Genomic DNA, 22,978 nt, shown 5'->3' with positions numbered 1-22,978 from the left:
AATTATAATAGTAGTTTATGACTGCTCTGGTAACGGCCCACCGTTTGGTTTTAACGATACTGGACGAAATTCTTTTATAAAAATTAAAACTTAGAACATTGATAAACTCCTATGAAACCAATTCTCTGTACGAAGAACTTCAAAGTGTTTAATTTGGGTGCAATTTATCCAAATAAATAATAGTAACTTTTAAATTTTAGATGAAGAACATTGGCGGTGGAGATGGAGCCGAGTAGTTAGTTTTGTTTGGCAAGAGAAAATATGATACGGTGCTCTCTCAGCTGCTGCCACTTATCGCCCCGCCGTCGTAGCTGATGCTGTCACTACTCTCCACCTCATCGGCAATGTCAACTTCATAATTCATTTGCTCAAGTTATCAAAGCATGCCCTGTTTCTGTTTTGACTTGTGAGGAACTTATTAATTAATTTGTCTTTGAAATTATTTTTTCTTTTATAATTCTTCATCGCTCGTAATTTTTAATTTCGATAGAAAAAATAAATTACAAATAAAAATTTTGCTTAACTCTCTAAGACAAGAAATCAAACCTACAATTTATTAGTATAAATCTTAATTTATTGTGACTCAATTACTTGATGTATCATAATTCAAAGATTTAAAAAGATCACTAATAAATTAGTGAAAAAATATTAATTAATAATTGTCACGGGATTATTAAAAATTTAATAAGACAGCTCCAGAAGCTCTTCTTTTCTTAGGCCGAACTAACCGAAACCTATATATATACATACATACATACATACATATGTGCGTGTGTGTGTGCGTGTCATATAAATCTGAGTTTTTTGGAAACTTGCGCAAAGTAGCTCCCATGCTGTCTATCTCTCGGCAAGGTACTCTCTCTCTCTCTCTCTCTCGGTCTTCTGTTTCTGCATAAAAGTTTGCATATGGTACAGCGGAGATACATACATACATATATATATGGAGACACATGTATACTAATCAGAGGATGAAGTTGGTTGTGATAAATTTGCTGGAGTTTCTTCTGTTCGATGGAATGATTAGGAGCCGTACGCCTATATGTAGTAGCTGATAGCAGTGGCTGCAATAATATAATACTGATTATTCTATGATATTCCGAGGTTTGTATTCACTAGGACGAGCACTAAGACTTTGCTTTCACTCAATTCAATATAGCTACTTTGCCTTTTTTCATATCCGTCATGAACTCGATTTCCTTGTGATAAATTTACATCAATCGCTTCAGCTTGTGGTCGAATGCTTAGGAATATTATATACGTAGATGGCTGCTGTTTTGATCATACTTGGAGATTCTATGGGGTATATTCACTGATACTAGCAGTAATATATATGTTGTATCTGTTTAATTGAATTTTTTGCACAGTCCTCTGAATATCAGTGTGATACGCAAATTTATGATCCGTAGTACTGGAGGATTATTTTTAGCAAGCTTGAGCTATATATCTCTCAAATGCTAGCAGATGACTTTCTTGTTTAAGTATTATTAATTGTTATGCCGAAAACAATTACTACTCAACCAACAATATAGAACCAGATCTCTTATATCATGTGAAATCATCAATTATCGCAAATACTCAAGCTCTTATGAAATGAGCCAACAGTATAATCAAGCTGGCTAATATGGAGAATATGGTGATATCCCTAGCTTATTTGCTTCAATGAGCTCGTTATGGGTGATTTCCTTTCATTTAATTTGTCTGGTCATTGATGATAAAGGCTATCATCAAACACAAGACAATGAACACACTATGTTTGAGCTTCTTTTATTCTTTGTTGCTTATCTTGACCTTCTCCTGGCTTTTCAGGAGAGAATTACTGTCGTACAAAAGCCAAATTTGGACCACTAGCATAGTACACTTGGATAGCATAACGATGAAGTGCGGGCAAGAGTTTAAGAAACAGATGGTTCCTGAATGGACTGAAGCCTATATGGACTATAATGGACTTAAGAGAGTACTGCATGAGATCTGACATTTCAAGCAAAGTAATCAGCCCCCCACGCCCATGAGAGCCTTAGAACAAAAACCAAAGATGCATAGAACATTCAGTGGTCTAACCTCACGCCCTAACAATTTCAAGAGCCAAGGGGAAACTGACAGCCAAGTCATCAACATTGATACAATGCAACAAGAGGGTTCGAGAAAACTACACAATACAAAGTTCCTTAAGTCGGCTGGAGAAGGAAGTGTGTTGGAAATACTACAGAAAATAAGTAACAGAGGTAATAGACTGCAAAAACTGATGGTTCATTCATTAACTTATGAATGTATTTATACAGAAAAAAATGTAACAAACTCAATAAGAAATCCCTAAAATAAACAAGCAACTGAAATTCATAATCAAATTCAAAAACTCAGCAATTTTTTAGCTTCTGTTATTCCACCAAATCCTCAACAATTTCAACTGTTTGACTTCTTCAACTTCTGATCTTTAGCAGCAAATATAGCACTTTTCAACACTCCTCCTTGCTAATTTTGCTGCATACCCCTATTTTTTCTCTCAAAAATTCAAACCTTGCCTTGGACAAACCCTTTGTTAGAATGTCTGCAAGTTGAATACTTGTGTTGCAATATACCAACTTCACCTCACCATTTTTCTGCACTTCCCTGATAAAGTAGTACTTCACCTTGAAGTGTTTGGTTCTTCCATGGAACACTGGGTTGTTCGAAATTGCTATCGCAGCCTGATTATCCACAAATACTTCAGTTGCTTCTTCTTGTGCCAGCCTTAGATCAATCATGATCTTTCTTAACCATAGAGCTTGATTAACTGTAGCAGCTGCTGCCACATACTCAGCTTCTGCAGTTGACTGAGCAACAACTTCCTGTTTTCTTGAACTCCAACAAAAACACCCTGAACCCAAGCTAAATAGGTAACCCGAGGTGCTCTTCATGTCTTCGCAAGCTCCAGCCCAATCACTATCTGCATATCCATGTAGGACTAACTCATCTTTTTTTCTAAATTTAACTCCCAAGTCCAATGTCCCTTTTATATATCTTAGCACTCTTTTAGCAGCTATAAGATGCACTTTCTTGGCACAGTGCATGAACCTTGAAAGTAAGCTGACAGAGTGCATTACATCGGGCCTTGTGGCTGTCAAGTACATTAAGCAACCAATCAAGCTTCTATAAAAACCTTCATCAACCATTTCAGCTGCTTCTTCTGGACAAAATTTCTCATTTTGCGCTAGTGGAGTATCCACAGGCTTACATTCCTCCATTTTGAATTTTCTTAACACTTCCTTAGCATACTTCTTTTGACCAATAAAAATCTCACCTTTTGATTGTTGGATTTCCATTCCAAGGAAGAAAGCCATCTCACCAAGGTCTATCATCTCAAATGCATCCATCATTTGCTCCTTAAACACCTTGACAAGCTCTTCATTACTCCCTGTCACTAGCAAATCATCTACATATAGTGAGATAATAATAATTTCATATTTTTCTATTTTAGCATATAAAGTATTCTCACTCAGGCTTCTGTTGAAGCCAATGCTTATCAAGTGCTCATCAATTCTGCCATACCAAGCTCTTGGGGCTTGTTTTAGCCCATATAGAGCCTTCTTAAGTAAATAAACCTTACTATGATCAGTTGTAAATCCCTCAGGTTGTTCAACAAAAATTTCTTCATGCAGATAACCATTTAGGAAGGCGGATTTGACGTCAAGCTGATAAATTTTCCATTGTTGTTGTGCTGCAATTGCCAGGAGTAGCCTTATTGTGTCCAACCTTGCCACTGGTGCAAAGGTTTCTGAAAAATCCACTCCAAACTGTTGTGCGTAGCCCTTTACCACTAGTCTAGCTTTGTGTTTGTTCACGGTCCCATCTGCCCTCAGCTTGGTCCTGTAAACCCACTTGACTCCTATTGTTTTTTTGTGTAAAGGCCTGTCCACAAGCTCCCAAGTCTGATTCTTATGAATCATTCACATTTCCTCCTGCATTGCATTGATCCATTTAGGATCCTTTGCTGCTTCTTCATAACCAGCAGGTTCCAGAACTGCTACACTACATTTTTGATAAATTTCAGCAAGGGACCTTGTCCCTCTTATGGGTAGTTCATCATCGTTGTCTTCATCAAGCTCAACTACTTCCTTTTTTTCTGTTGTCTGTCTTTTTGGTTCAGCCTTTTCCCAATTCCATTCTGCATCTTCATCAAATGTCACATCCCTACTAATGATGAATTTTCCAGTTAGTGGTTGGAAAATTCTGTATCCTTTTGTGACTGTGCTGTACCCCACCAGAACTCCATATTCTGCCTTTTCATCTAGCTTTCCTCTCTTTGCATCTGGAATGTGAGTGAAGCACAAACAGCCAAAAATTTTTAAATTTGACACATAGGGTTTAGTATCATACCATGCTTTAAAAGGTGTTTTTCCCTTTAAGGCTTTTGTTGTAAGCCTGTTCAGCAAAAATACAGCAGTATTAACTTCTTCTGCCCAAAAATTTTTCGGCATATGCTTCTCAAATAGCAAGCATCTAGCCATCTCCATTATTGTTCTGTTTTTTCTTTCACTCACACCATTCTGCTGAGGTGTATTTGTAGCAGAAAATTGATGCTCAATCCCTGCATCTTCACAAAATTTTGCAAACATATGGGCTGTGTATTCGGTCCCATTGTCAGACCTTATTACTTTGATTTTACAGCTACTCTGATTTTCAATCCAAGCTTTGAATTTCCAAAAAATTGCTGTAACTTCTGATTTGTGCTTCATGAAATACACCCAACATATCCTACTAAAATCATCAATGAAAAGGATGAAATACCTGCTCCCATTAAGAGACTCTGTCCTCATTGGTCCACACACATCAGTGTGGATTAGCTATAGTCTTTCAGTTGCTCTCCAGGCTTTGTTAATTGGGAATGGCTGTCTGGCTTGTTTTCCCAGCTGGCATGCTTCACACACTTTGATTTCTTCTCCAGTGAATGTCATTCCCTTCACAACTTCCTTTTTTTGCATAAATTCCAATGCAGAATTATGAAAATGTCCCATTCTTCGGTGCCATACATCAACCTTTGAGCAAGAGTATGCACACGATTCATTTTTTGCTAACTCCAGACTGAAACTCTTGCTTTTCATGTCAACTGAGAACAAAACTTCACCACTTGAGTCATTAATTTCACATGTTTTATTTTTAAAAAATACAGAATAACCCCTTTCAAGCAGTTGCCCAACGCTCAGCAGATTTTGGTCTATTTCTGGTACAAAAAGTACATCAGTAATTACTTTTTTACCTTCAGAACCTGTTATAGCAACAGTTCCCTTTCCTTTTACCTCGATCAACTGACCATTGCCAATTCTGACTTTGGATTCGGCAGACCTATCAAGGTCTTGAAAGATGGAGTCATCGTATGTCATGTGGTTGGTACATCCACTGTCTATTAACCAGGCCTCACTTGTGGAGTTATTTCCTGCAAAACAAGTTGCAACAAATAATTGTTCTTCATTAGGTTGTTGCACAGTCTGTGCCTGGGTTTGCTATTTGTTCCTGCAGAATTTAGCAATGTGCCCCTTTTTCTTGCATGATCTGCATTCCAGAATTTTCCAACATTTAGTTGGATGATGATTGGTTTTGCTGCAGTGTTGGCAAGGAGGAAATTTAGGAGGATTTCGTGTGCCCTTGCCAACATTGTCTTCTCCTCCTCTATTCCAAATCTTCTTTCCCTTGCTTTCACTAGTGGCTGTGTACTTTGCCTGAAAAGCCCCTTCTACTCCCTCCTCCTGTCTATAAGCTCTTCTCTGCTCCTGAGCTTGCATCGCATTGATCAACTCTCCCAATGCAATAGTTGACAGGTCTCTTGACTCCTCAAGAGAGGAAATCTTAGCCTCAAACCTTTCAGGAAGTGTTACCAGTATCTTTTCAACAACTCTGCTATCAGGAAGTGCTTCACCAAGCATCCTGATCTTGTTGACAATGGCCATCAGTTTGTCAACATATTCCTTGAAGCTCTCAGCTTCCTTCATTTTTTTCATCTCAAATTCTCTCCTAAGATTCAGAATTTGCATCTGCTTTGTCCTCTGATTACCCTGGTACTCCTCCTTGAGAAGATCCCATGCTTGTTTTGCTGTTTCACAAGTCATGATCTTTGTAAAAATCATTTCTGATACGGCTGAGTGAATACAGGTCTTGGCCTTATACCCTTTTCTTGTTGCTGCCCTATTTTCTGTGATTTGGGCAATGGTTGGATCCTCAGGTAATGTTGGTATTTCAGTTGTTACCACATCCCATAAATCACTTGCCTGCAAGTATGACTCCATCTTCACTGCCCAAATCTGATAATTTTCACCTGTAAACATTGGGGGTGCTGACATGAAATTGTTTCCTGCCATAGCTGTAATCTGGCTTGAAGGCTAGGTGTTTGGTTTTTTGTAAAAAAAGAAGGTTCCTCACTGGATTCACTCACTCTCAAACACAAACCCTTAAGATCAATAAGGCTCTGATACCAATTTGTTGGAAATACTACAGAAAATAAGTAACAGAGGTAATAGACTGCAAAAACTGATGGTTCATTCATTAACTTATGAATGTATTTATACAGAAAAAAATGTAACAAACTCAATAAGAAATCCCTAAAATAAACAAGCAACTGAAATTTATAATCAAATTCAAAAACTCAGCAATTTTTTAGCTTCTGTTATTCCACCAAATCCTCAACAATTTCAACTGTTTGACTTCTTCAACTTCTGATCTTTAGCAGCAAATATAGCACTTTTCAACAAAGTGAGAAAGAAGTTATGTTCTTCCAAAAACTTGATGACGAGCTCAACAAAGTCAATATCTTCTACAAGAATAAGGTGGAAGAAGCATTAAGTGAAGCAAGTACTCTGGACAAACAAATGGATGCTCTCATAGCACTAAGAATCAAAGTGCAAAGGCCTGATTTTGACGGCTGTAGTTCTATCAGATCTATTTTTATGGATATTTCCAGTAGAACACAAACAAGGATCACTTCTCCTGGCAGAGAACGGACTCCAGGCTGTTGAAAATATAAACTAAATTAAAAAACAGAACTTGCAGAGAGAATTTTGAGTAAAAATGAAGAAAAAGGCTCTACAATTTTCATAAATGAGAATGCCTATTTATAGGCTTACAACCAATCTGAAAGTGCTAAAAAATCTCAACTAGAATCCGATTTTATTGGCCCTACTTTTGCTACTTGAAAATAGAAAAATATGGAGCAAGAATCTGAAACAGTAACAAAGACTAAGTCAAATATGGACTTTTTCAAACTTCTGAGGCAAACTCTCACGAGTTCTGACACTCCTCCTTGAGATTTGCCTGGGACATGCCAAGCTTCATCCTTAGGAATTCCAGCCTTGATTTTGGAAGCGCCTTAGTCATTATATCAGCAAGTTGCACATCAGTTGAGCAATGATGCAACTTGATAAGGGAATTCTTTTCAGCTTCTCTTACGGAATGAAATTTTACATTGATGTGCTTGGTCCTGCCATGATGGACAGGATTTTGTGCAATGGCAATGGCTGACTTGTTGTCACAGTAAAGCTTAGTTGGTGAGTTTTGTTCCTGGTCTAGATCAGCAAGTAATTTTCTTAACCATATTACTTGATTTGCAGCAGCTGCTAGGGAGATATACTCAGCTTCTGCAGTTGATTGAGCTACTACTTCTTGCTTTTTTGCATTCCAGCAAACAGCACCCGAACCAATTGTAAATACATAACCTGAAGTGCTCTTCATGTCATCAACACTTCCTGCCCAATCACTGTCAGCATAGCCTTCTAGCTTAACTCCTCCTGTCTTTAAGTACCAGATACCAAGGTTTGTTGTACCTCTAACATACTTCAGCACCCTTTTGGCAATTCCCATGTGAACATTGCTAGGTGAACTCATGAACCTTGAAAGTAAACTAGCTGGAAACATCAAGTCAGGTCTGGTTGTTGTTAAGTATAGTAAGCTGCCTACCAAGCTTCTATATGCAGAGGGTTCCTCAAGTTTCTCACCATCATTCTCAGAAATCTTCTCATTTTGTGCCAGCGGAGTTGCTGTTTCTTTGCATGATTCAAGCTTGAATTTCTTGAGAATATTAATAGCATATTTCTCTGTGATAAGAAGATACCAGAGCTGCACTGGAAAATTTCCATTCCAAGGAAGTAATTCATGATGCCAAGATCAGTCATCTCAAATACATCTTGCATTTCCATTTTGAACTTATCCAGCAATTTTACATTGCTTCCAGTCACTAGCATGTCATCAACATAGAGTGATACTGCCAGTTGCAAACCACCATCATTCTGTTTCAAGTACAATGTGGCTTCATTTTCACTCCTCCTGAAATCAAGTTGGATCATATGAGAATCAATCCTACTATACCAGGCCCTTGGTGCTTGCTTCAAACCATAGAGAGCCTTGTGCAACTTGTACACTTTGTGTTCATGGCCATCAACCTCAAAGCCTTCTGGTTGTTGAACATAAATTTCTTCTAGAAGTATACCATTTAGAAAAGCTGACTTAACATCTAAATGATACACTTTCCATCCCATTTGACCAGCACGTGCAAGTAGTAGCCTAATAGTGTCATGTCTGGCCACTGGGGCAAATGTGTCACCATAGTCCACTCCAGCAACTTGAGCAAAGCCCTTCACAACCAATCTAGCCTTGTGCTTGAAGATTGAGCCATCTGAATTGAATTTAGTTTTGAAAACCCATTTTACACCAATTGCCTTCTTAGCTTCAGGTAGTTCTGTCAACTTCCAGGTTCCATTTCTTTCAATAGCATCAATTTCAGTTTTCATGGCCTCAATCCATTTTGGAAATCTTGCAGCTTCTGTGTAACATGTAGGCTCTGCATGTATAAGATTACACCTCTCGTATACTTCAGATAAAGGCCTCACCTTAAGCACTGGTGTGTCTAAGGTAGCTTCAACATCTAGTGAATCTTCAATAATTGTACTTTCTATTGCTGGTTCAAGAATAGATGGAGTGGTTTGCTCACATTTGTGGACTTTCTTCATGTCCCAATTCCAGTAAGCATTTTCATCAAAGTGTATATCTCTACTTATCACAATTTTCATCCCACTCAAACTAAAGATTCTGTAACCTTTTGATTCTGCTGCATACCCAACAAAGACACCTTTCTCAGCCCTTTCATCAAGCTTGCCTCTCTTGACAGATGGCACATGAAAGTAGCACAATGAGCCAAATACTTTCAGATGCTTCACAGAAGGTTTTACACCAGACCATGCCTCTATTGGTGTTTTGTCTTGAACAGATTTTGTTGGTAGTCTGTTCAGCAAATAAACCGAGGTGTTGACTGCTTCAGCCCATAGAAACTTTGGTAGCTTGTTTTCAAATAGCATGCACCTTGCCATTTCCATACAATTCTGTTTCTCTTTTCAGAGACTCCATTTTGTTGCGGTGTATATGGAACTGTCAGCTGGTGTACAATTCCAGCTTCTTGGCAAAAAAATTGAACTCTTTTGAAGTATACTCACCTCCATTATCAGTTCTGAGCACCTTAATCTTCTGGCCAGTTTGAGTTTCGGCCATTTTTTTGAAGCTTTTGAACACAGACAGCACTTGTGACTTGGTTTTTAAAAAATAAACCCAAGTCATTCTACTGAAATCATCAATAAATAGTGCAAAATACACATTGTTGCTCAATGTGGCTGTGCTCATTGGTCCACAAATATCTGAGTGAACTAATTCCAGCTTGTGAGTAGTTCTCTTGGTCATATTTTTAGAGAATGACTGTCGATGCTGCTTCCCTAGCTCACAACTTTCACAAATTTGAGCATTAACTATAATTTCTGGCATGTCTTCAACCATACCAGCTTCCTGCATGAACTTTAGTGGCTTGAAATTGAAATGACCAAATCTTTTGTGCCAAATAACACTCTCATCAATCTTGGCAGTAAAGACATGCCCTTCAACTAAATCCAACTTCATGTAAAAACTATTTCCATTCATTTAAATTTTTGCTATCTCTGTTCCATGTTCATCAGAGATAAAACAAAAATTCTCTTTGAAAGAAACTGCATATCCATTTCTAACCATTTGTGCAACACTAAGTAGATTTTGATCTAGTTCTGGAATGTAAAGAAGGTTAGTGACAAGTTTCGTACCTCTCTTGGTTTTGATTGCAATTGTCCCTTTTCCTTTGGCCTGCACAACTTCACCATTTCCCAGCTTGATCTTTGGTTGAACTAATTTGTCAATGGAGGTAAAAAACGACAAATATTTGGTCATGTGACTGGTGCAGCCACTGTCAATGAGCCAAGTATTCAGTTCAGAAGAACCGAGTGCTGGTGATGCCATAAATAAATGCTCATCATCATTTTTGTCTTCTTCAGTCACATTTGCATGTTGCTGTGTCTGCTGCTGAAGTTGTTTTTTCTTGTTTCTGAAATACTTCTCACTGTGGCCAAGTTTATTGCAGAAGTTACAGTGAAAAAGAGGTTTATCTTTGTACTAACAATCTTTCTCAGCATGGTTGGTTCTTCTACAATGAGAGCAAGGCGAAAAATTTCCTTTTCTTGAGGATCCTTCAACTTTCCCTTTGTTGTTCTTGAAGAACTTCTTTCCTTGCAGGTTTCCAGAACTCTTTCCCTTGTACTTTGCTTGAAAAGCACCTTCGGTAGCTTCATCACCTCTCATTGAGACCCTTTGCTCCTGTGCATGAAGCTTGCTGGTTAACTCTACAATCGTGAGACTTTGCAAGTCACAAGATTCTTCAATTGCAGATATCTTGGCTTCAAACTTTTGAGGTACTGACACCATGATCTTTTCTACCACCTTTTGATCTGAAAATGCCTCACCAAGAAGCCTCATTTGATTTACGACATCCATTAACCTGCCAGAATAATCTTTGACAGATTCATTGTCTTTCATCTTCATCAACTCAAATTCTCTCTTCAATGTGAGGAGCCTGAAAGTTTTGACTCTGTCACTGCCCTCAAATTCACCTTGGAGCTTGTCTCATACTTGTTTAGGTGTTTCCAAGTCCATGATTTTGGTGAAGATGTGATCTGAAAGAGCTGAGTGTAGGCAGGTGATGGCTTTGTCTTTCTTGAGCTTTTCCTCCTCATGTGCTCTCATCTGAGCAATTGTAGGATTTTCTCTCAATGGTGGTGGATCAGCTTCAGACATCACAACATTCCACAAACCTTGAGACTTTAAGTAAAACTTCATCTTGACAGCCCAAAGGTGATAGTATTCACCATTAAACATTGGAATTACAGATGAAGTACTGCTGGAGGTAGGCATATTCGTACCAAAAAATCACTCAACCTCACCAGTGTTTGCACTCCAAAAACTTTGCCTCACAGCCCGTAGAAAGTGAGCTCTGATACCACTGTTGAAAATATAAACTAAATTAAAAAACAGAACTTGCAGAGAGAATTTTGAGTAAAAATGAAGAAAAAGGCTCTACAAATTTCATAAATGAGAATGCCTATTTATAGGCTTACAACCAATCTGAAAGTGCTAAAAAATCTCAACTAGAATCTGATTTTATTGGCCCTACTTTTGCTACTTGAAAATAGAAAAATATGGAGCAAGAATCTGAAACAGTAACAAAGACTAAGTCAAATATGGACTTTTTCAAACTTCTGAGGCAAACTCTCACGAGTTCTGACACAGGCAAGTATACGAGTTGTACATTTCATTGTGTTTTGTTGCATGCTTAATTCATTTAAGTTTGTAAGGCTTGCAGGTTTCTGAGACCATATGAAATGAATCGTACTCAGATTGTGGGTGAAGAAGAGAAAAGACATCAGCAGATATTAAAGAATGATTAGAAACCATCCTTACATAACTTTTTTCAAGCCGTACTAAACTTTTTTCACTCAAAAATTTAATTTTTCCTTTCATGATTGCATATTTCATATGCAGGATGGGAGCATGTGGATTTGACACATGGAAGTACCAATCATAGTTGTCAAGAAGAAGAGTGTACTGATCCAGAGATCAATTCCCCTGATTCTAGTATTGTGTGCAGGGAGGAAGTGAAAGGCAGCAATGACAAACAAAATCCCCTAGATATCCTTGATCATGTGAAGATTAACAACACGCTTGAAAATCCAATATCAACTATAAAAGGTGTTCTGATGGATTCCAAGGAAAGGGACTTGAGGTTTAAGAAAGAGGGGCTTTGAGATGTTGAAGAAGGTTGAGACTAGTCTTTATTGAATTCTATCAGAAGCTTTATCTTCTAAAGCATTACAGGTAGACAGTGGAACAGGGGTTGTTTGACCTGGCTCCTTAAGTTTTCTTTCTTCTTCTTTTTCCTTTTTTGTTTCCTCATTCCACTCCTTTGAACTGTCAGTGGCAATATTCTTATTGCTTTGTAAATGAATGACACAGCTTCATGAATCTCTCAGCACTTGCCAAGATCATGAAAAAATATGAGAAGGTCAGACCCTGTTGAATGGCCTAAACTGGTCTTTATTTGCATTTTCATTATATTATTAAGAAAATGGCATTCTGAAGCAAGTCTTAGAATTTTTAATTTCTTCCATAAATTCATGTGAACTACTCTGTTTAACTTTATTCTTGTGTTCATGCAGATCACATCAAGAAATACAGCAAGGTCGTACATGAAAATAGTTGACAACTCATACCTTGGCAGTTCTGATGAGGTTTGTTAAGTTGTTTCATTTCTGTTCCCAACATCAGAAAATGATGCGGGCATTAGCTGGAATTCTCTAGTCTTTGTCAGGAAAAAGTGTAGGCAGTTTATGTGCAATAGTGATTCAATACCGAGCATCTGCTTTCTGTTAAGTAATCATGCTGTTCTTGCAATGCTGAAATGGCAGGGGAGGTGGTTGGAACTGTAATAGAAGTTATGGAAAAGGCCATCTGGGATCTCCTCTTAGCATCCTTATAACCATCTCTCCCTCTCACATCTAGTGTGAATATATAATTTGGGAAGAATGAGTGAAATTCCTCACTGATCTTTCTAGATGCCAAATGAACCAGAAAATGTATATATATCTGCAGGGTATATCAGAGTTCAAAGCCACCAAAAAGAAAATGACATCATCCAAATAGGTTGGAAAGATGTTTTTAATAACTCAATACATTCAACTAGAGATACCTGTTTGATGGTGGAAAACAACTTGTTTGGATAAAGTAAAATTATTAAGTGGGAAGTAGAGTACCTAATTATCATGTGAATTTATGACTCCAAAAGATGCCAATGCAAGCAAGTGCATGTGTAGAAAAATAAGGAAACAAAATTATCTATCTCATTTTCAACTAGACAAGGTCATTCACTTCTTTCTTGTAATCTTAGGTTACTGCTCTCCCGCAAAAGGTGGAGGCTACTTTTATCAAGCACTTCTCAAACTCTAACCGTCAAGAAGGGATGAAATCACTCAGGCCAAAGCAGAAGAAAGAAAAGCATGGTGTAACATTCATTTCAGGTATGTATACTAGTAGTTGAAGGCAAGCCTCGGTAGCAACTATAAGGTTGCTTACAGTTGCTACCTTTCTGAGTGGAAAGTTTTTGTGGTTGAGTCATGGAAACAACCTCTTGCAAATCCAGGTAAGGCTGTACACAAAATTGCCCCTTCCCCATCCTTTGAAAAATAGGGAGTCTTTTGCATCAAGGATGCACCTTTTTACGTATACAACTAATTAATATTAGAAGATTGATTTTAATTTGTCTTAATACATATATTGCTTCCTCAACAATTAAAAAATATGGCATTTGGTTCTTGATGTGCAAAACTTCAAGATTCTATATCTTAATTATTAAAAGTTGTTGCTATACATCCTTACCATAACTAAACGTTAGCGTGTGTATGAACATGTCTGTTTCCATAAGTGACACACCATGTAGATGACTAGTTGGCAATAGTTGAATAGATTGACTGATTTGTTGTGCTCCCTCACTAATTAAAAAATATGGCTTTTGGTCCTTGATGTGCAAAATATCAAAATTCTATATCTCAACTATTAAAAATTGTATTATAAATAAGAGAGTATGTAACAAAGTTCAACAAAGAGAAATGATGGAGATTAGTTCTGTCATATTTTGTGATTGAGAATAGAAGAAAGTAGCGTTTTTTGGGTTGGTGATTCAGAGATTTAGGTGTTTGGGATTTATTTATTTGGAATTTAGGATTTTTTTAAGCTATGGATAATTTGGTCTTTTCCCTATCAAGGTAAATTTTAATATAATGTGTCTCGCTAACATGACTTTTTTATGACATAGCACTCTCTCTTTTCTATTTGTATGTCATATGTGGCATAAATAACGACTCTATTTACTCTAAGTCAAGGTAAGAACTTAAAGCAATAATTTTTAGTAATTGAGATACGGAATCTTGATGTTTTGTACATCAGGGACTAAACATCGTATTTTTTAATTATTGAGGAATCACTCTATGTATTAAGCCTTTTAATTTTAAATGCAAAACTGTATCAGTATTGACTTAAGATGGATTTCCCACCTCTGAAACTTTATCTTTGTTAAGTAATTGGGAAAGAGACAAATTGGTTTTTAGAGGAAGTATTATTTTGACATGGTTTGAGGCCCCCACTGGTTTAACTTTCTTTTTTTTTTAATTCATTACTGCTGCAGGTTTCTTTTCTGGTTGCTCAATTGCTTTATTGGTTGCTATTGTTCTACTTATACGATCTAGAAAGTTAATGGATAGGAAGGAGGTCACATTATACATGGAAAACATTTTCCCACTTTTCAGGTAACAAGGACATTCACACAGCCACAGGCTCGTGTCCGTAGCTCTTCTCCCCTCTCTGCCCTAACAATGACTTGAACTTTCTTGTAGTTTTCATGTATGTATTGTGCTCCATATACTCTTGTATGCCGCAGACATATACCTCTGGAGGCAGTACCGGATCAACTATCCATTTATATTTGGTTTCAAGCAGGGAACTGAGTTGGTCTACCGGGAAGTCTTTCTCCTTGGCCGCCTTGCAATGCTTGCGCTTACTACTTTTCTTGCACACTTGCACCTGAAAATGGACTTACACGCAAAAAGTTACCAAAAATATACCGAACTTGTTCCTTTGGGCTTAGTAACTGTGAGGTTCTAAACTATGGTGCTACTTTTTTCCCTTTTCTAAGAAAGCGAACTTTTCTGATGATCACTGTTATTCCTGACCTTTTCCTATTTGCAGGTCATTCTTATGATAACCTTCTGCCCCTTGAACATGTTATACCGGTCTAGTCGTTTCTTCCTAATCCGCTGTTTGTTTCACTGTCTTTGTGCTCCTTTCTACAAGGTAATTCTGATTGAGATGGATAGCAACCTAATTTTGTAATTTTGCTAATTAAAATGGCTTCTTAATTCTAAATTTTCTTTCTCTGCAGGTTACATTTCCAGATTTTTTCTTGGCAGACCAGCTTACTAGTCAGGTCCCAATCTTGCCTCAAATCAACTCTTTTTTTTTTTCAAATAGCCGCAGGTTACAGTTTCAGGTTCTCATAGTGAGTGTTGCCTCTTGATTGGCCTCAGTATCAAGCTCTAAGAAGCTTTGAATTCTACATTTGTTACCATGGATTGGGCGAATTCTACCGAAGAACAAACAAATGCCACACAAATGACGCCTACAATGTTTTCTATTTCATCGTGGCAGTTGTACCATACTAGATTCGCTTCTTACAGGTTTCAACACATTTCTTCATGTGCTGTTGTCAATAGGACGGCTTTCTCTCTGTTCACCACCGCAGAGAATGTACTAACCAACTGTAGAAACTTTCTTTGTAGTGCCTCCGGCGGTTGTTTGAAGATAAAGATGAGATACATAGATATAACGGCTTGAGATACTTCTTAACGATCGTTGCCATCGTCATTAGAACAGCTTTTGAACTAAGGGAGGGAAGAATTTGGATGGTGTTAGCTGTGGTCAGCTCAGCTGTAGCAACTGTGGGTAATACTTATTGGGATATCGTAATGGACTGGGGGCTTCTACAAAGGAAATCAAGGAATTTTGGTCTGGGAGAGAAACTCTTGGTTTCCCACAAAAGTGTATATTTTGCAGCCATGGTAACTAACACTATGACTGAATTCATTCACATGGCCAATCCCTGTCATTAAATTTATCTTTTTAATGGCAGGTGATTGATATTGTACTGAGATTTGCTTGGGTGCAACTGCTGTTGAAGTTTAACTTCCGCTCCCTGGGTGGAAAGGCAGTATTAAGCACATTCTCCTGCCTAGAAATCATTCGTCGCGGAATCTCTTAACTTCTTCTGGTAAGGTGATAAAAACTTTCATTAAAAGAGGCATAGTGATCGAACCTTTCATTCATTTTGAAAAATTTCTGGGTTTTAGAGAGTAGTAGCTACTCACTGTTTCTGTAATATAGATTGAAATTGTAATTAGAGGGCTTATTTTGAAGATTTGGTTTATCAGCTTGGAGAACGAGCACTTGAACAATGTTGGGAGATATCGAGCGTTGAAGTCGATGCCACTCCCTTTCAACTACTATGATGATGATGATGATGATGTTGAGGATGATGATGATGATTAGTGCATCATTAGTACTATTTGGAACTTCTGCGCCCAGCAATCAGTTATAGATTCAGTCCTTGCATTTATATACGAGAGACTTCTAGTGTTCAGTTCAGACTCTAGCTCTTACTGGATGGGTATGACCAGTGGGACACAGAATTTGATTTAATTGCTTCGGTCGTTTCTATTTACCTAAAAGAGAATGAATTATAAATTATACTTTTATATAATAGTTATTGAGCGATCGATATTTAGCTCATTTATCCCGATCACGAGTTAAAATAGCTTGACATTTATACGTGTGTATTAAGATAAAAATAAAAAATACGTTACTAAAAAAATTAAAAGAATATATTTTTAAAATTTTTGAATAATTTTTTTAATCTAAACGATTACAAACGAAGCCAAAGACTCTTTATAAATTTTAAATATTTAATTATAATGACTCAACCATCATATTAAACATACTTTTTCAAATATTTTTTCAAATCTTACTGTAAAATGCTATTTTTTGTCTCAAAAGAAAAAAAATTACTAATTTCCATACAAGATATAAAAATATTTAAAAAAAATCATGAATATAAGACAAAGCTAAGATTTAGTGAAATGAATAAATTATCCTTAATTTAGTATAAGTAGAATAACAGAAAATGAAAATATTATTATTTTCATAACATCATCTATATCTAATTTATTCACAATTTAATATAATAATATTAATAATAATAAATAAGTACCATTAAAATTATAATATTAGAAATCTTATGAACATAATATTAGTTTCATAATATAATAATACGATATTATAATTATGAATAATCGAACACATGTTCTATAATCACTCCAATTTTTTTTTTTTTTATGGATATTTCCAATCCATTTTTTTAGCTTTTAAGATAAGAAAATAACTTTTGAATCCAATAATTTAAATGTGATTTTAAATTTGTTTTTAGTATTTTTAAAATACTAATTGTTGAGTTGAAAAAGTAAAATTTTCCAGAGAGAAAAAGAGAGAGTTTAGGGTTTAAGGATGGAAGGTCTTAAGGTTCGGCTATGGGAGCCAATTTTGTCTTTACATCCAAGAAACCCTAATACGAATCAAACAAACCCTAAAATCAGTCCACCATGTCTTCGCACATTCCGGAATCAAACTCTGCAAATGACCAAACCCTAAATCTGTCCACCATGTCTTCGCAAGTTCCTGAATCAGAACCCACAGGTGAACAAAGTCCAGCACAGAAACCCTCGGACCAACCGCCAATGGACGATCCCGGAGCCCTAGAATCCAGGGAAGGCGAAGAAGGAGAAGGAGAAGAGGAAGAAGAAGGAGAGTGCGGCTTTTGCCTGTTCATGAAGGGAGGCGGGTGCAGAGAGAGCTTCATCTCTTGGGAGAATTGCATCGAGGAGGCCGAGAAGAGCCAGGAGGATATAGTCGACAAATGCTTTGAGGTTACCGCTGCCCTGAAGAAATGCATGGAGGCCCATTCCGACTATTACGCCCCCATCCTCCAGGCAGAGAAGGCCGCCGAAGCCGAGGCGGTGAAGGAATTGCAGAAGGAGAAAGCCAGGGATGCTGTAAACGAGGGTTCTTGATTTTTGGTTTGATTAGGGTTAATCGCAGAGCTTTTTTTTGAACAATACGCGAAATGCGGAAGATTTTTTTGAGGTCAGTATTATGAGAAACTGAGAGATCTCATGGCAATTTTTGTGTATTGAGAATAAGTGGATATTGATTGTGTAAACGAATGCAGATTGCTCCTCCTTATAGCTAAAATACTTGCTTTCTACCCCATGTCTATGTTTTTTGTTCAATTGTTCTTTTAACTTGGAAAAAGTAAATAAGTGATCTTGGGTATGATATGAGTGATCTTAACTACAATATGTTAGGATTATGTTCTGATAGCTAAATCTGTGATGCTGGGACGACCCGGATGGAATGGAACAAGTTTGTAGCAAAGTAGCTAGAGAAAGACAAATGAAAACTTAGTGAAGAACACTTGTATAACATTGGGTATAATGGTTTACCGAAGACATGGCCATATATAGAGATGGTTGGAAAGCTTGAATTATGTAGCCAATCTTTCCTAGTCAGAGTAAGGCTTGTGATGTGGTTGTAGCTAATTTGTGATGTGAACTGTCTTTGGTGACAAAGATTTTTATTTGTGGGATGAATATTATTTGTGCTAGAGACACAAGTAAGAGTCGTATTTGAATCTGATTTTGGTTTTGGAGACGTAAGATATGATGTATTTCAGCTTATTTCCCTGTACCTTCAAGACCAATGGTTAATGGAATCTAAGCTTATGCAATGTGATAGGAACAAAATTTTCAAATAGAATTGATATTGGGAACATTAGAAGTTTCCTCCATTGCAACTTTCATATTTGAACTTAGCTGGTACATTATCGAGCTCATGGGGCTTGATCTGGTTTATCAGCATCCAATTTCAATGCCTTCTAATTATCAGCCTGTCTGACCCTTGTGGCTCTTTGTCTTCATTCCTCCTTGGGGTTGTCTCTGAGTTATATCACTTACAATGTAGTCAGCTAATGCTATCTTTTGTTGTTTACTTAATCAGGCAACAATTCAGGAAAGTGTACTGGTTGTACCTTATTTTTCTGAAGCTCTCTCTTTCTAATTTAGAGAAATGGTAACTAGAATTTTTATTCATAAGAACATAATTTCCGAAGTTGGAGAATCTATATTGTCTTTGCAGGGGAGCATGCCTTGAAGGCTAGCTTATGCTACCATGGAAAACCTTTCTAGCTATAGAAGGTCAAATATTGGTCACTGACTTGTTTAACTTCTGAATAACAATTAAAAAAAAAGTTGAGTGTGATCTCATTACCCCTTAGAACTTAATCCATGATAGTTCGACATTCAATTTTGCCAATTTAAGTGTAACAAAGCAAGATCCAAAGTGCCCTGTACGTTGATTTTCTTGTACATGATCTTTGCCTGGGCTTCTATTTTCTTAAACAATGCCACTATATATATATATATATTTATTTTTCCAAGTAACGATAGCACCATTAGGCTGTCTATGTTCTAATCTTATTATGGAAACTAGAGTATTAGCATTTGGGATGGAGCCCAGTACATCCAGTGGAATAAAACAGATGTCTTTGTTGGTCTCGTGTAATTTTTGCTTATGCACTTCATTACATGGGTTATCTTCCAATCTAGAAGTGATGTGATCAAAGTTTTACTACGTCCTAAATGAGGTTTTGTTTGATCCGGTTTATAAGTGCTCACAGTTGGGGATGGCTGCACGGTATTGACCACATCTAGATCCTTTGTACGTGTAGTTCACCCTTAAATGGAGGGCTTGTGTTGAGGATGGAGAGTCTTACATCAGGTGCTAGTCAAGGGTCACCTCCTCCGCTAGGGCCTTTTGGGGACAAAATCATACAATCACGCCTGTGCATGCTTCTAAGACAAAACAAACAATAACTTGTGTGGTACACAACCAAAAGTTTGCTATGCCATGATGATTTTGAGGTAATAAATCACAAACTTGAAGAGTTTCCCAGCGATCTGCAGGAAAATCTCATGGGTTGTAGTTAAATTAGCCATTTAGGCTTGTGATTGTTAGCCTTTTGTGTGAGAATTGTTTGCCTGCTAAACCAAGCCACTTTCTGCATCTGAATGGATTGTATTAGGTCGGTCAGCAATATGGATTCAAGCTCTCTATCTATGATCAGATCTTTTCTAAGATCATTATAACCTATATGATGCATTAGATTCTTTAATCAGGTTTTTCTTAATATTCCTCTTTATTATTTTCCTACATTTTTTCCCTATCTATTCATTCTTCACACAGTTATATTGATGGATTGTTTTCTCATGCAACTAGACTATCTTAATCGCTTCTCAAGCATTGTATCCTCAATGTTGGCACACATTTGTCACTTGTACAGCCATCAATATAACTGTAGATAGTTCATATCTAGTTTTTTCATTCTTGTACAGCCATCAATATAAACTATCTTAATCACTTCTCAATGTTACTTGGACCTTACCGTTTCATATCTAGTTTTTTCATTCTTGTACAGCCACACATTTGTCATAACATTTTCATATCAGTTATTTGCGTACTTTGTTGATGCTGGGCAGCAACATTCAATAAAGGGAAAATTACAAGACTGCACTCGTGAAGTTTAGGATAATTGCAAAAGTGACCCGTAATGTTTGAGAAAATACAAGTACCCCCAAGGATTAATGTTATGTTGCAATTTGCTTTTAGTTGTCTGTTAACCCTAGTTAAACATTAGAAATTAAACAAAATACCTTATACATAAACCCTCCCCCCCTCCCCCTCATGAATGCTCTTTTCACTACTTCCCGTTTTGTCGTTGGTCACCGCTTTCTCGCACCCTCATGAATGCTCTTTTCACTACTTCCCTCTTCGTCGTTGGTCACCGTTGACCTTTCACCATCATCACCCACCATCATTCGATTTAGTGTTTTTTCCTCTTCTCCTTTCTTTCACCATCATCACCCACCCTCTTCGTCGTTGGTCAATTGTTGGAAGCATAATGTCGAGGGCACAATGGTACATTTCTTTCTCTTTTTCTTTCATTTTCAAACCTAAATCTAGGTTCAACATGAATATAGGTGATGAACCTATATGGGTTTATCACAATTTGCTATAATAAACACAAATAGGTTGATCACATGCTGGACAAAACTTTTTACAATTATTGTCGATTAAGGAACTAACTAAAGTAATTTTTAAAATTGAAGACAAAATAAAAATAATTAATAAGTTATGATTCATCAAACCTTTGATTATATAGATGTTATGTGAAACGGACTAAAGGAAGAAAATAAGGCCCAAAATTTGCACCACTGACTTGTTCATGGCTCTGGTTTAGAATGCACTAATTATGCCAAATATTAGGGAAATTTTTGAAAATGTTATTATCTTTATATTATTTTTATGATATTAACTGTATACCATATTTTTTTTGTATACCATAATTTTTTTTATTTTATTAATTTAGATGTACCCAGAAATTATTTCAAATTAGTTTGTGAAGACAACTAATTCTCCATGCCTATTCAATAATGATAATTTATATGTTTAGTATGGTAATGAATCATTCATTTATTTAATTGTCTACTTATTTAGGAGATATTTAAAATATATCTTATATTTATATCGCTCCAATATAAATTCTTTAAAAATGATTTTTTTAGCAAATATTTAAGTAAATTTTATCTCTATAATTTATTAATAAATATTCTACATATAATTTTTTAATTGGTTGGAGTAAATCTGGTAAGAAATTGGAGTTGTTAAATTATAATGTTTGAGATTAGAGTTAAGGTTTATTAGCTTCATTTTTTTTTGCTTGTTTGGTTTATTGGGTTTTATTTATTTAGTTAGTTATATAATTCAAACTAGAATATTTATTTTTTAGTTAAACTTTAACTTATCAACAGGCTTAACTTATCAATTAGGTTATAAATAATCAAAGCATTTTTGTTTTTAAAAATGAATTATTAAATTATGTCCAAATGAAAAGGCAAATTACCAGTAATGACAATTATTAGCAAAGATAGGAGCATTTTAAAGCTTATGGATCAAAGAAATTAATTCAACCTGTCTCTACTTTTTTAAATAAAAATAATTTTATACCTTAAATAGTAATAGTAATAATAATATATATCAAGTTTTTAATTCAACTTGAGATAGATAGATAAATTTATTTATCTATCTTTGGGTCTTTGTTTTTCATTTAAGGTTATAATAAAGTATAAAATGATAAAATTTTATATTTACCAATAACCTTAGGATTAAACTAGTGTTTTATTCTAAATTAGCGTTTGTTAAAATAAATAAGATGAGTTTATATCAAGATAAATTTTGAATATTTTTCAAATTAAGATATAGAATGATTAAGATAAGTTTGAAAAGTATTTTAATATTTTTATTAATTATTTATTTAATTTTTTAGAATGCATTAGAAGATATATGTATATTTTTTTCTTATTTATAAGATTAAAATATACTTATCTCGAGGGAAAGAGATAAGCACATACGAAAAATATTAAATAAGAAGTTACATAACTTTTTTTTCAAGAGTCAACAAATAAATTTAACAAATACATTAAAAATGACAAAAATTTAAAATACTTTACCTATCTTATATTTTTTTAATCTATATATATTAGTTAACAAACACTATAATAAGATTTCAAATTTCAGATTTAGGATTACATTTTAATTTTTTTCTTTTTTCTTTGGATTCTAATTGCACATTTTTTGATATAATAATTATATTTTTAAAAATATTAAAAAATACGGTTGATATATCATGTACACTTGAGCTATATAATGATATATTAATGCCTAAAAATGCTCTCACTCAAATCAGTTAGGTAAGAGTTATTTATGTCATTTACATATATTATGTAGTTTAAAATATACATAAATGAAATATAAATAATATGATTCAAAAATATTTACATAATAAGAAGAAAGAGATGACTTCTTTTATAATTATGCAAAAATAAAAAAAACACTTATCCAC

The 22,978-nt window shown here is 35.7% G+C and overlaps 1 protein-coding gene and 1 pseudogene across 1 annotated transcript; both read left to right on the top strand.

The window, feature by feature from the left end:
* The first annotated feature begins 1,873 nt into the window (after positions 1 to 1,873).
* Positions 1,874 to 16,699, top strand: LOC127796878 (phosphate transporter PHO1 homolog 10-like; annotated as a pseudogene).
* Positions 16,700 to 17,450: 751 nt separating this feature from the next.
* On the top strand, positions 17,451 to 18,256 carry LOC127797817 (uncharacterized). The gene has a single exon (XM_052330974.1). The coding sequence runs from the start codon at positions 17,565 to 17,567 to the stop codon at positions 18,030 to 18,032; it is 468 nt and encodes a 155-aa protein (XP_052186934.1). The 5' UTR covers positions 17,451 to 17,564; the 3' UTR covers positions 18,033 to 18,256.
* The last annotated feature ends 4,722 nt before the right edge of the window (positions 18,257 to 22,978 follow it).

Source organism: Diospyros lotus, chromosome 3, assembly GCF_014633365.1.
Source record: "Diospyros lotus cultivar Yz01 chromosome 3, ASM1463336v1, whole genome shotgun sequence".
Lineage (NCBI taxonomy): Eukaryota > Viridiplantae > Streptophyta > Magnoliopsida > Ericales > Ebenaceae > Diospyros > Diospyros lotus.
This window is presented reverse-complemented; position numbering and strand designations above follow the sequence as displayed.

What these genes read in the sequence shown, in the direction of transcription:
- LOC127797817 (XM_052330974.1), top strand. Translation starts at nt 17,565, where the DNA reads ATGTCTTCGCACATTCCGGAATCAAACTCTGCAAATGACCAAACCCTA.